Consider the following 15,296-nt stretch of genomic DNA (forward strand, 5'->3'; position numbering starts at 1 on the left):
CCATTAGGTCCAGTCGCGGACAACTCTGGGGTTGCGGCACTCATCTCGCTTTACTGGCCAAGGGAGCTTCCGGGTCATGTGGCCAGCATGACTAAGCCACTTCTGGCAAACCACAGCAGCTCACAGAAACGCCGTTTACCTTCCCACCGGAGCGGTACCTATTTATCTACTTGCACTTTGACGTGCTTTCGAACTGCTAGGTTGGCAGGAGCAGGGACCGAGCAACAGGAGTTTACCCCGTCATGGGGATTCGAACCGCTGACCTTCTGATTGGCAAGCCCTAGGCTCTGTGGTTTAGACCACAGTGCCACTCGCATCCCTTTATATACATACATACATACATACATACATACATACATACATACATACCGGGGTGGTGGTGAAAGTGGCTTGGCCCCCAGGAGCTGGCGCATATGTTCCCAGGTTGTAGTTCAAGGTTTTCACCAGTCTTCCACATCAATTTGTTTTTGTGAGGAAGGAAGAGGCCATATAGTTGCTTCTTGCCACTTACTGCTATTTTTTTCTGACTTAAACAGATCTGGCGTGATTTTTTATTTTTAGAAAGAGTGATAAAATGGCCCAATGCAAATTTTTACCAGTGCAGCATGTCACGTTTGAGAATGAAATACATAAATTAACAAGATATCGTCTTCAATGCTCAGTGTCCCTTTTCACACAGAGTTATATTTGAAGCAACGAGAGCTAGCCTGAATAAAGTAAAATGAAAAAGATCGGATTTTGCTTTGTTTTTGTTTTAATTTACTTTTTAACAAATAAAACGTTAAGGGACATTTGACTAGGGCACACACAGAAAGTTCTGGACAGGACTTTCGATATACCAGAAATTGACTACACAGTTTAGGTGTATGTTCATGAGGTTCTCTGCACACAGGAGGCAGTGATGGCCGTAAGCTTGGATACGTTTAAAAGAGGATTAGTCAAATTCTTGGAGGAGAAGGCTATCAATATCTGCTAACCATAATGGCTGTGTTTTATCTCTGAAATAGATGTTCAGTCTCCATAGTAGATCTTCTACTATGGACAGTTGGCTTCTGAACAGCAGTTGTGGTGTTTTCTTTTCGAAATATGTAGAAGCTTCAACAATATTTATGTTGCATTCATGTTTCATGTCTGCACCGATGCTGCATACTGTTTTTCTTCTACTATCTCTCTCCTCTCTTTCTTATTTATTTTTCTTTCTTATTTTCCTTCTGTGCATCCCCCCTTACTTTAAAACTGCAATAAAAATTATATGAAAAAGAAAGAAGCAATCCTTCTGAACTGAGTGGTGCTTAACCTCTTGGAAAACCTCACAGGATTCCAGGCCAGATAAAAGTTTAAGTAGATATTTTATTGTAAGGCAACAGGGATGTTAATGGTCAGCATGACCCACTGGAGTCAATGGGAGTCGACCTGTAGGAGACGAATACAGAAACTAGGGGATAGAAAAGAAATTTGTGACTTATAGTGTGAAAATTTTAATTAGTAACTAGGATCCTCAGAAATAAAGGGCACAAGCATGTACAGAGTGCACCTCCCTTGCCAATGAACAACCTCGGTATTTAACAAGGTGGCGTGTTTTTTTTACATTTTTTGATTTCTAGTAACAGTGATTGAGGATTAATGCTTATTATATATTGATATTCCTTGACTTTATTTCATTTACATGCCTTAGAATTCAGGTTGGGGCTGGCGACAGCTTCACAAGCTCACCAAGAGGGCGCTGAACTCAGATGTTGGAGAAGCCCTGACTTGGAACATACGCCATGAGAAATGGTTGTCTGCTCTTTAAAAATAAAATGTTGCCTTCACATTACTGAGAAGTCCTGGGTGATGATTGGGGTTTTAATTCTGATTGTAACTATTTCCTTCCACAATGAAACTCATTGCTATCTAGCTGTTTAGCAACCTTGCCATGGTGGCTCTGACGATAAGCCTTCCACAATTGGAAACCAACAATGACATTCATTTTATTTTTAAAGACCATTCTTTATTTCCCAGGTGTGATGGGGGAATATGAGCCGAAAATTGAAGTCCATTTTCCATACACAGTTACAGCTGCTAAGGGATCTACTGTTAAGATGGAGTGCTTTGCACTTGGCAAGTAAGTACATATTCTTCCATAATTAGACACAACTGGTTATTAAAATATGACATATTTTATATTGGGACCTGTTATTTAGCACTTTGAATCTTACAATGAAAACAGTCCCCTTCCTCTGTCCTTATGCTAAATTTATATCGGCCAACTATTGTGGGAATTGACTCTCAGGAGGCAATTGTGAATTCTATACTTTGTCAAGAAAGTTTGGACGTTACATGGCCCAGTATTTTAAGCTGCTTTGTTGAGGCAGTAACTCTAGAGCCTGAGTTCGGTATGACTTGAGAGAATACTGGTCCCCTCAACCTGGCTACTAGGCCAGCCCTCCCATTAGGCAAAGTGAAACAACTGCTTCAGGCGGCATATGATGGGTGTGTGGCATCAAGGTGTTGGAAGTTAGAGTTGGGTGTGCCACACAGCACCCCCTGTGCTCCCAGAGCTATCCTGTTTCCCTCAGGTGTGCTGGAAGATGGCATCGCTGAAGTGAGAGTCAACTGTGAGTCCACTGTCTTCTGGTAGCACCAAAGCAGAAGGATGCCATATTGTTCTTTATCACCAGAAGCAAAATGATTTTGCATCAGCCCAGTTGCATCAATGAAGTAGCAGCCAGTGCCCTTGTTGCAGCATAGATATCCAGTGCAAGTTGGGAAAGAGCATAGCTTAATGGTAGAACATCTGGAGAAGGCCTATATGGGTTGAGAAGGTCCAGGCTCTGACGATGGCATCTCCAGATACGGCTGAGGGTGTCTCACTAGAGAACCACTGTTGCTCAGTGTAGATATTATTGAGCTAGATGAACTAATGATCTGACTGATTCCTGTGTCTCCCACAAGCTATAAGCCTGATTCCTGTGTCCCCCACAAGGTATGGGAGCAAGTCTGCTCCATACAGCCATTCTGCATATCATCATGCAGGATCACCCATTTGTATGCCAGCCTTCCATGTGAGAAGAGAGGAACAAAGGGCACTTCCGGTGCCTTATTGACTCCAATGCATTTTGAATATCAATTCCTTACTCAAGTGCACTCTTGGACACCACCAACTTGAGCCTTGGGTCTCCAAATTCTGTTGCAGGATAGTTATTACCTTGAAATTACTTTCCAAACAATAGTATGGATGCAGATTTGAAACACGTTTGGCTTAATAGAACATATTTTTGTGTTACAGGTAGGTAGCCGTGTTGGTCTGCCATAGTCAAAACAAAATTAAAAAATCCTTCCAATAGCACCTTAGAGACCAACTAAGTTTGTTCTTGGTATGAGCTTCCGGTATCTGAAGAAGTGTGCATGTACACGAAAGCTCATACCAAGAACAAACTTAGTTGGTCTCTAAGGTGCTACTGGAAGGATTTTTTAAATATATTTTTGTGTGTGTGAAGTGTGCTCCTGTCCTTTCCTGCAATTGCAAACTCCTTCGCACTTTCCCTTGCTTGTAGTAAGGACAGGGATTTGAAGGGACGTGGCCAATATGCAGACTAGAGGCAGGGCCTTGAAGTGAGACCTGTCAGGGCTGAACTGTGCTATATGCCTTGGAGCAACTGCCTGCTGCTGCCCTGCCAGTGTCACTGCTGGAAATAGCCTAGCAAATATCTCGTCACCATGCAGGGAGGGGAAGGCATCAGATCTCTAGAACCATTACATTTTCTGATAAAGAAGCCATCAGAAAGCCACACAAACCATTCCTAATGGCAGGCAACTTCCCAATAGCTCAATAAGAATATGAATATTCTCTGGGGTGAATGTATCTATTTATTGGTGTTTTTTTTAAGAAACCTTAATTTGTACAAATTATGCCTTTAAAGAACCTTTGAAGTACTGTTCCCCTCTCGAAGAATTCTGGGCATTGCCATCTGTGAAAGGTTGCTTGGAATTGTAGCTCTGTGAGAGGTAAAGTGCAGTGCCCAGAATTCTTTGAGGGGGGGAAATGTGCTTCAGATATGCTTCAAAGATATAGTGTGCATGTAGCCATTCTTATAAACTGTTTAGATAATTGTTGTTTGTTGCTTTCCTCACAAAGTGATCCAAAGTGTCTTACAAACATAATATGAACACTAAAACCACCTACAACAAACACAAGCGATACATTATGACTGTGGGGTCCACCTCAGAGCAGGTGATGTGGTCCTTGAATTTACGTACACACATTGTCTCCAAAACCCTCCACAAAGAAGCATCGGAGTAGAAAATCCAAAATCCACAGTTAGGGAGCACCTGTACTGGGGGCAAACAAAATGTCACGAAAGTGTGTCGTGGTTTTGATTTTGGGATTTCCTCTCATGGACCAACACAGCTTGTTTTCTTTCTAATAAAGGAGCACATTGAGGCATACTGAAAAAAGAATCAGCAGCGGAGCAAGCTGATTGGGCACCTGGGGCCGTGCGCTTGCCCTGTGTTCAGAGGTGGGGTCAGCTCCCCGCAAGGGGGGGGGGGTAAGTCAGGGCAGGACGCTCTGCGGAGCCTCCAAGGAGTCTGCCTGCCTCCTCCCACTCAGCCGCCCTACAGATGAGGGGGAAGCGGCTGACGGACCATTTGGGGCAGCGTGGAGCCTGCGGGCGTCCAAGCCACCGCATCACTCCTGGGAGAGACGCGTGGCTCGGGCACGCTGCAGGCCCCGCGGTGAATGCCGACCGGCATTTTGTCACCCCCATCAGTGATGACACCTGGGGCGGCCCCGCCTCCACCACATACCCCTTCTCTGCCCCTGACAAGAATGCATATTTGTAACATGTTTGAACTGAGTTTGGAAATACACGAGAACTCTCCCTAAGGGGTATAAATACATGAAATTAGTACCGAGATGCAACCACTTCCAAATATAAATACACATAGAAAACCAAAGTTCTGAGAACTTCATACATAACAGCTCATACTAGCACACACACGTGTTTCTACGTCCCTGCATGAAAAATGTCTGTTAATTATGTTTCCACCACCACCCTTCTGCCAGGTGGTGAAGCATGATTTTGCCTTCCTCGTGCATCTTCACCACAACTCTGGGCTAAGCTAAGAGACAGTGACTGGCCCAATGTCACCCTAAGAACTTTATGGCTCCGCAGGCATTTGACCCTGGCTCTCCTCCATCAAATGTTAACATACAATGAAATACGCCAACACTGGGTCTCTTGCAAAATTGCCCTGAACCATCAGGAAACACAGGAATGAAATAACACTTGCTCCCATCATTCAGTTGGGAATCAGCTGTGAAAGAAGATCCATATTACTTCATGGTCAAGTAGGCAGCATTAATGAATAATAGCCTTTCTCAACCTGGTGCCCTCTAGATGTTTGTAGTTGAAAACATCTGGATAGCTCCCAGTAGGGGAAGGCAAATGTTTCAAGGTCAATCTGATTTATTTATTTTGTTTTTCACCCTTTCTAGCTTCTCATCCAAGACTCTGAAGTCTTGTTAAGAATCATGGTGATCTCGTGCCAACAGTTTTGAGGACTGTGTTTATTTTTTAAAGTCACAAGTCATCCAAACATTTCAGTTTGTCAGATAGATCGCATCTTATCTTGCCTATGGAAAGGACCAACCTTTGCCGGTGGCTGCCAATGCTTGGAATGAACGAGTATATTTTAACCAAGTTCATTCAATTCATTCCAAGATCTCTGAAGTAGTTTCCATAATTTGCCATAAATGAATTAACTTCATTGAATGGTTTCTAGTTTATCTTGAGGTTCATTCTCTTACTTTTTAAAATGAAAGCAAGAGCCTTCAAGCTTAAAGATCATAATTTGGAGGGAACAACTCACAATCCACTGTGTCTGTCTTTTGATTTATTATTATTATTATTATTATTATTATTATTATTATTATTATTATGGTCTTCTTAAGTACATGCAGGTTTTGCTTTTCGAGGACAATGCATCTGGAAATTGTTTGTTAGGTGAGCATTCGCATAAGGAGTTGATGGTTTCCATTGATTCCTATTGGGAAATTTCTAATATGTTCACAACCACAGAATTTGACATCCCACAAAAGCCAAAAATACCCAGGAAAAATGCTCTCTGATTTGTCCAAGCACTCCCACACTCCCTGCAGTCCTCAGACAAACAGCAAAAGGCAAAGGGAGTAAAAAAAAAAAGTTCTCTGTTTGTATATCTGTTTAGTGTTTATAGTGAGGTTAGGGTGCTAATTCCTTATGTTTGGATAAGTGAATTTTCGCATAGTGAACATTTATAAAGCAGGGACATTTATACTTGACTACAGAACCTTGTAAAATTCAACATTCTGAATGCTGGAGGGGGGTCTGAGTGTCATTTGGATGCATTTGAATTCAACTATGAACTGAATTTGAATTAAGTTTCTGTTTAGACATATTGAATTTGAACTAGGTTCTTTGAACTTTCCAAGCTCTGATGGATGTCCTTAGATGCAACAATGCATTATTAAGCTTGAAAATCTTAATAACTTTGGAGAAACTGCTCTATTGAACTCGGTAAAACTTCTGCCTGAGTAAATATGCATAGAAGAGGCTACAAAATACTTTATTATAGTGCTGGGTCTATACCCAGAATATAGACCCCCAACACATTTTTTTTCTAGTATTCCCCCACCCACAAATGTCATTGAAACGAATCACGAGTTCATACATGGTACACTGGGCAGTGGATTTGCCATATACCCAGTGCCATTAGCTATGTGCTGAAATCTGTAAACCCTTTGAAAATAACTCACGTTGCCAGATATTAGTTTCCAAAAAGTTTAATGAAGTCTAACTGTCCTTTACAAAACATTATGTTCTTTACTGTTGCTCATGAATGATGATTGAGAATTAGTACCTGCATATCATTAAATCGATAAATGTGTCAGAGTCCCAAATGAAGAAATTGATAAAACAGTAAGAGAGAAGCAAATGAAATTTATCATATGGATTATGAAATTTCAGATTTATATCCCATCCTATGGGATGGGTAACTAGCTAGATATATAATCAATTCCAACCTCTGTATCCATCCTTACCCTAATTAACAAATTCCTGGCCAAGCATAATGGACAGAGAAATATAAATATGCAAGTTCTACGTTTGCACAGTGAAAAATATATACCAGTGCAACCTATATATCTATACAGCGTGATTGAAATTCCTTTTGTGGGTTGTTTCAAAGCAAGTAATCTTTACTACAAGCATATAAATCATAGCCACTTTCCCGGAGAATGGGAGGACATCATCACTCCAGTCTCTCCGGTTCAGAACCGAAAGTAAGACTGAACAAGAAATAAACGGTGCGTCACATAAATCACAAAGACATCGCATACAGCAGATAACCCCGGATGTTGTGACACATCCTCATCCCTGTGGGAGGAGCAAACTGTTGAGCTTCTTTAACCTTGAAAGCTCCAAACCTCACAGACCCCCTTGGCCCTTTGTCAGAGTGAAGCAGGGAGGTTGGGCAGAGCCTCACAGAAGCATTGCTGGATGGGTAGTGAGATGAGTGAGGTAGGGGACATGCCAGCCCATCACTCCCATGCCCACCACCTGAGATTGCCTTCACTTGCCTTATGGAGCTGCTGGCTCTGAGGGCACAGCTCTATGAAACCAACAGTCAACTAGTTGAGGCAGACTTTCAAACTAGGAAGACGATTCTTCAATGTTATCTTACTAAGACGATGACAGAGACAAATCTTCCTCTTTCGCTTTGAAAAAGATGGAAAAGGAATTTGTTTGGTCCATTTTTTTATTTTTTTATTTTTTTTATTTTTTGGCCAACTGACCCAATCCAATGCTCCCAGACTTGTTTACAGTTCAAAACTTAACTTATCTGGATTTTGTGATGTGTGTTTTTTCTGTATGCTATAGGTTGCACACCAAAGTATGCATTCCGCTTTTTAAAAACAAAAACCCTATACCAAATTTTGTATTGTTTGGAAAAGATGCACCGAAAAGCACTTGAAATGATATTTTATGGGTTTATATATATGTGTGTGTGTGTGTGTGTGTGTGTGTTTGTGTGTGTGTGTTTTATGAAGAACTGTATGCAAAATGACTTCAGCAGCCCAGAGTGGCTGGGAAAACCCAGCCAGCTGGGCAGGGTAGAAATTATTATTATTATTATTATTATTATTATTATTATTATTATTATTATTATTATTACAGTTTAAATGCAAGATTTTCACACGTTCATCCAGAAAAAAATCCAAACACCAAACAGGACAGGACAGACCGATAACTGAGCACCAGAAAAGCTGAAATGGGATGGAATTTGCTGCCCCCAAGCCCATCCCCTGCTTTCTCACCTTTATCAAGCAAGAGAAAAATAAAGGTTGAGAAGCACCTTCATTGCCTCACACTTGAAACAAAAAAACGAGAAAAGGCCTCTATTGCTAAGCAGTGAAGGGTTATCTAGTAAGACAGGCCATCTACTAATAGCGAAGCAGGGTGATACTTAGTCTTTTGCAGTCCTTATCTCTCTTTTCCAGCCATCAGTACACAATTGGGGACCAGGTAGGCCTACACCAAAACTGCTTTTGACTTCATTCTGTAATAATTAGACGAATGACATTTCAGGCTTCAGCTGGAGGCTGAATCAGGAAGTAAACATGCCTGAAATTTCCTCCTCTTCTTAGGTTTTCATTTCATACCATTTCTCCTGCCCCCTCCAGAATAACATTTACAAATGTTTCTATTGTTGCCTTTCACCAGGCAATCATTAAGGAGCAAGGTCTCTTTATTGTTCAACATTTTAGTGCAAAATAAACAAACGCTGGCTATCACTGATTTCCAAATGCTGGGAGGCCTCTGCGTTCTTGATTTCCTTGTGATTTCAGCTCAAAGCTGCCTCAGACAGCTTTGACTCCATTGTAATTGTGAGAATGACTTAAATTCCTGAGAGACATTCTGTAGTAGGCAATTGGCAGGAGTCCCTTAGAAGAGTCTGGGCTTTTAGTTACAGATTAATGATTTATTAATAGTGTTTATTTGGAACTGCCAATCAACATGAGCTCCAGGAATTAAAGACTAAAACAGGGAAAGAGCACCGTATGTGTCTGTCAAACTCTGGCCACACGACTGGGTAGACTGAAGGATGGAAGTGCTGAAGAAAGAGAGTGTATGGCGAGCAAAGGCCCGTGCAGTCAAGAGGGGTTGTCTCCATTAGTCCATTCACTGAAATGGATTGTTGCGACGGGCCCTACATGGGGCTGCCCTTGAAGGCGACCCAGAAACTTCAATGGATCACAAATGCAGCAGGCAAGATTGCTGGCTAGGGTGCTGTTTAGAATACATATGTAACTCCTGTTTTAAAACAGCTGCATTGGTTACTGGTCTGTTTCCGCAAACCCCTCAACTGCTCCAGAAAAAACAACAACAGAACATCCTGGGTTCCCCCCCCCCCATGAGAGCATGGTGGCCATATTGTTCTCATGCAATTTTGGGACACAGTATCACCCAGAAAAAGCTTTTTGGGGAGCCACAATCTTGAGTGGTACCCCAAAAACCATACCTGACCACCTTTTGGGGACCATGATCATGCAACTGCCACGGGGGTGAGGGGCCCTGCATCCCATTGGAGGGTATGAAAAGAGTCTTTAAAAACCCTAAGAAACTTAGACCCCAAATATCTTGCCTCCTTTCCTATTGGGTACTAAAGTTGGCAGAGGAGGCAGAAGAGGCTTTCTTAGTATCTTCACCACCCTCAGAGGTTGAGGAGGGAGAGACCTGGGAGAAGGTTTCTATGTGGCAACCATGAGTTGTGAAATTCCATCTCCAGAATAAGGTGCATTTGGCATCTTCATTGTATAGCTTTCATCAAATGCTAAAGACACACCTCTTTATCCTGACACCCTATTCTGGCACCCTATTCTTTTAACTAAGTTTAATTTTTGAGATTGGAATAACCTGCCCTAGGACCTTATAGCAAAGGACAGGTAAGAAATCTGGTTCAAATCTTGCAAGAGAGAGTATATTAATATTTGCTAGTGTCTTATTTATTGAATGTCTTCATCCGGGAAACACAGTGTGGTTTACCATATAAAAGCAAAAAAGTACACAGCATAATAACAAACAAAAGAATACTGTTGTGTATTGATTCAAGGGTTTTCATATCTGTATTACTATTGTCTGTATTCACATTAGGGGAAAGTAACTGCCTTCCTGTTCCAGAAAGAACAGCTACTATTGGTTCATTCAAGTTGCTGCATTTGGATCCTCAGTCTTATTGGTTCCCACCAAAAGGCAGCTTTGTGATGCTTGAGATTGTTCCCTCCAAAATGTATCCTTTCTAGCCAGTCTTCTGTCCCTATAAATGTAGCTTCCCTCTCCTCATTTCCCCAGTCTTGTTTGCCTGAATAAGGAGTGTTACATGAAGAAGCTGTCTCCTGCCTGCTATGTCAGAGAGCTGAAATCACTTGCTGAAATCATTATCCCCGCACTATTACAAATACCTCCCAGTTTAATAGGCCTTAGCAATGGACAGAGGGTAACAGACAACTAAATCATACTCCAATAATTACTTTGAGTAATGAGTCTACTTTGACTCACTTAAGTCAAATGATTAATCTGACTACTGTTATCAATGAATAACAACCTGGATCCTATACGGGTCATCTTCCTCAAAGCAAAACTGAAACAAACAAACAAAAAAGGTGTCAACTTCTCTAGAATATCTAGAAGTTGTGTTTTTGACTAAGCCATTCATATAGGCATAAAAGTATGCCAAAAAAAAACAAAAACCATGAAGTCTTCTGACTGTATTCTTGATTTTTCACAGTGTTTCTATTTATTTTCTGCCAAAGTCACAGAGGAGAAATATCTGCATTTACATATCCACACACATACACACATATATTCATCTCAGATATAAAATCCATGTGACTGGTGTCTTCTGTAAAGAAAATAAGATTCATTAAAGCAAGTTACAACTTGCCTGTGAATAGTGATTTGCAATTTGGGAGCAATTTTCTTTGAAATCATTAAAACTTTACAGCCAAAGTATTTTACTCTCCTTGAAAAATTGGCTTATTACTTCATCATCAGAGGGTGGGGGCAGTAAAATTTTGAAAGAGACTTGTTAATGGCCTAGGGAATGACTTAAAAAAAACTCTTCCAGCATTTCTCCAGCTGTAATTGATAGCAGTAAAGTTGATGCAGCATACAATTAAAACAAGATAAAAAGTGTAGTTAGATCTCTTCAAAGTTTGCTGTGCCAAATTGCTTAGAAACTTTTGGGCCTTCTGAAATACGTTAGAATGATTCTTCTTTCCATCTGAAAAGTAGGAAGCTGACTTATAAATGGCCAGACCTTGCCCGTTTTTGTCTCACGGAAAGGTATTTCTCATCACCTGCTCACTTAGCTTTTCATAGATATGTAGAGGTCATTTCTCCAAACTCCTGCTAAATACAAGACAAATACTGTGGGATGCAACTTTTGATATTATATAACTTATTACATATTGTTACTGTAATTAGACTTGTCACCTTTGTGTGAATTACTTTGAGCACAGATTTAATGCTAGAAAAGGTGGTGTATGAATTCATTGATAAATGGTTTTATCTATATTGGGTTTTTTCATTGGTTTGTGAAATTTAGCTGTGTTTTAGCAACAATTTTATTTGTACACCACTGAGAGAGCACTTTGATTAAGCAGTTTATAAATTCCAGAACCAGACAGAGAACTCAATCAGTCTCTGTACTCTGCACATGAGGGCTTCCTGCAGCTACCATCTTATCAGGATCTCAGTTCCTCAGACTATAGGGATTAGGTTTTTAGTGTTGTGATATCTACCCTTAGAAATTCCCTCCCATTAAATATTAGACAGGCACCCTATCTGTTGTCTTTTCTGAGCCTACTGAACATCTTCCTTTTCCAACAAGCCTTTCAAGTAGATTTCATTCCCAGTTTACATCAGCCTTTTGTTTGTAGATAGTTTCACTTTTCTTGTTTGTGTGTTTGCCTCCCTCGAGACCTTTGGGATGAAGGGAAATGAAATTGAATAATAACAATAATACTCCCGACATGGCCTGATCAATGCAGAATAGAGTGGAACCATTCCTTTTATAACCAAGTTGCCAAAGATTGACCCTGAACCATCTGCATGCAAAACGTGTTTCCTGCCATTGTGCTATCATCTGTTGCAGATTGTTTAAAGAGCCAGATTGCAAGATATTTCTTCATTGGTCTAGCACCCATGCACATGGAGAAACTTAGAATGTTAGAGTTGGAAGGGACCCCAAAGGGTCTTCTAGTCCCTTCTGCAATGCAGGAATCTCAGCTAAAGCATCCATGACAGATGGCCATCCAACCTCTGCTTAAAAACCTCCAAGGAAGGAGAGTCCACAACCTCCCGAGGGAGTCCATTCCATTGTCAAACAGCTCTTACCGTCAGAAAGTTCTTCCTGATGTTTAGTCGGAATCTCCTTTCTTGTAACTTAAAGCCATTGGTTCGAGTCCTACCCTCCAGAGCGAGTTTCATGGCTGAGTGTGGCTTTTAACCCTGGTCTCTTGGGTCCTAGTTTTGCACTGTATCCATTGTAGCATACTGGCTCTCTACATATGCCAGTGGAGTTCACTGTAGCTCTCAGTTCCTTTATAATAGCCTCTCTCTCAGTATCTCAATCTCACACACATCCTCTACATTACCAATGCATGTGCATCAATATTCTTTTTTTGATCGCCCAGTGTTGTGGTTGTTTTCCACCAATGTGCAGGACTATATGTGTATATCCCTATTGCATAAAAGAATCCTGATGCAATTTTATGCATAATTCCCTGAAGATTGCCTCCTTTTCCCTTTCTGTTTTTGCAGTGTTTTATTCATGTGGAAATATGAACTGGTGACATAGATTGGGGTGGGAGGGATGCAAATGCGCTAGAGAAACTGTAAGCTGAGATAAACTCTGAATGCTCCGGTTCTGGTATTTATTTTAGGAAGTTTTCCTAGATAAACTGGAATACATGAGGAATGTTAGCACACAGCCCCAGCCTAAGCATCAGTCTTCGCATCAAGATTTCAGTGTGTGATGCTTTTCTCCGAGATCATGAAAGATAATACAGTGGTACCTCGGATTACAGGTGCTTCAGGTTACAGACACTTCAGGTTACAGACTCCGCTAACCCAGAAATAGTACCTGGGGTTAAGAACTTTGCTTCAGGGTGAGAACAGAAATCGCGTGGTGGCAGCAGGAGGCCCCATTAGCTAAAGTGGTACCTCAGGTTAAGAACAGTTTCAGGTTAAGAACGAACCTCCAGAATGAATTAAGTTCTTAACCCGAGGTACCATTGTATATGTTCATTTTAAATTCCATAGTTTAAAAGCTGCGGGAGGGGAAAACTTACTTTTAAATAGCCAGGAAGTGTCCATGGCAGAGCGGAACTTATTAAATATTCTTAGTAGAAAGTGAAATATATCAAGCAGTTCATGAGCCTTAATTGTGATTACACTTTATTGCTGCTTAGACGATTAAGTACTTAAATTAGCAGGTAACAGGATCTATACTCTTAATAGCAGCAGAGCTAATCATGACTTCAATGTGTATTTCAGCCCAGTTCCAACAATCTCATGGAGGAAAGTGAATGGCCCCAATCCAAGCAAAGCCCGCCTGCGGAAGTCCCAAGCAGTTCTTGAAATTCCAAATGTGCAGCTGGAAGATGCAGGGACATATGAATGTAAGGCCGAAAACTCAAGGGGAAGGAATGTCTTCAGAGGACAGCTGCAAGTATACAGTATGTTGTTGTTGCTGTTGTTGTTAAACATTTTGCTTAATACCAAAATAAGCTTCTAAGCAGTTTACAGGTGTAAATAACACAATTACACAAAAATCAAAATATAAACATCCAATAATTAAAATTCACATAAGACAATCCCATCAAAACATTAAAATATAAACATGTTATCATTAAAATATGCAATAATCCAATTAAAACAAGACACTATTTCAAACAGGAGACAGGTTTGGATACCTTTGCAAACAGGCCTGCCTTCAGAAGCCGGCAGAATGCCAATACAGATGGGATATCTCATATTTCAGCAGAAGTTAAGACTGAACAATCTCACCATATGCATGAATTTTATCTTATGAATATAGCAAAATTGTTCAGTCTTAACTTCTGGCTGCAAATCAGTGACTAGTCAGAAACCAAATGTAAGAAACTGTCCCTACTCATGTGTTAAGTCCAACTGAGTTCGTTGAAGCTTTCTGCAATCTGACCAGGAGTAGGTCTGCACAGAGCTAGTTTCAATCATCTGAGAACTGTGCCCTACTGAGGGCCAGTTCACTCTCCTAATTTATTGCACAAATCTTACAAGGCGGTTACACCATGCGTAATATCTGGCTAATATTTACTCAGAATAGACCCATTCCAATTAATGATCATGACTAATTTAGGCCCAATGAGTCTACTTTGACTAAAAATCAGCTGGACACAACCACATGTCTAGTCTTTACTGAGCATTTCCCCCCCCTTATTTCTTTGCTGGGGGGATATGCAATGGCAAGCATCTATCCTGAATCCACCCTGATTTGCTTGTGCGGTGCTTATCCATCTTTCTGTTAACCATTTGTTAATCCCACAGTATTCAGGGCATTTCCCCATCACTTTTCTATCTATGAAAATTTCCTGTGTTTTTTAAGTGGATATGTTGCACTAAGGCAATAAAGCATTTCAATCCATTTTATGTGCACAAACTTCAGTTTCCAGTATGTGCCCGAATCTCTCCTCCAAAATCGTAAGGACCTGGAGATGACCTTGGATTGCATGTTTTCTTGAGGCTCTTATTACATACAGTGACCCTATTAAATATATTGAATGACCCCTAGAGATTTTTTTTTATAGATGCATAATAAGTGCCAGAAACAAATGAATTAGCAGCAATCATTTATAAGTATTATTGCTCCATCCCTAATATTCTCACCGCACCCATAATTTACATGGCTAAATCAGATAACGATAGTTTTGACCACTGCTTTTGAGTGCACTAACCTTATTTTCAGAGAATTAGCTTCAAAAGCAAGCCTTGGCTATAAGGGCCTGGCATCGCCACAGGTTCCTCTCTATAGGTTTGCAGACTTACAGTTAAACAACCATCTTTTACACACCATCCCTTGAAGAGCTTCAGACAGGGTATTGGGATTAAACCTGTCATTCTGGGGAATGCTCTGATTTGCAATTCATCCTTAGGTACTAGCTTTCCTGTCTGCCTTAATCATGCTCAGTTTGTCAGTTGAATTTGATCCAGTTCACCATGGAGGCTTTGGGG

General features: G+C 40.8%; 1 protein-coding gene across 2 annotated transcripts in view; it reads left to right on the forward strand.

Annotated features, from left to right (window-relative positions):
• CNTN5 (contactin 5) overlaps nucleotides 1-15,296 on the forward strand; it is a 619,322-nt gene that overhangs the window by 460,212 nt on the left and 143,814 nt on the right. For both annotated transcript variants that reach the window (XM_033146163.1, XM_033146162.1), the window contains exons 9-10: nucleotides 2,002-2,104; nucleotides 13,581-13,762. In XM_033146163.1, the coding sequence (XP_033002054.1) occupies nucleotides 2,002-2,104; nucleotides 13,581-13,762 (285 nt within the window). The remainder of the gene's footprint in view (nucleotides 1-2,001; nucleotides 2,105-13,580; nucleotides 13,763-15,296) is intronic.

Source organism: Lacerta agilis, chromosome 4, assembly GCF_009819535.1.
Source record: "Lacerta agilis isolate rLacAgi1 chromosome 4, rLacAgi1.pri, whole genome shotgun sequence".
In the NCBI taxonomy this organism is placed as follows: domain Eukaryota; kingdom Metazoa; phylum Chordata; class Lepidosauria; order Squamata; family Lacertidae; genus Lacerta; species Lacerta agilis.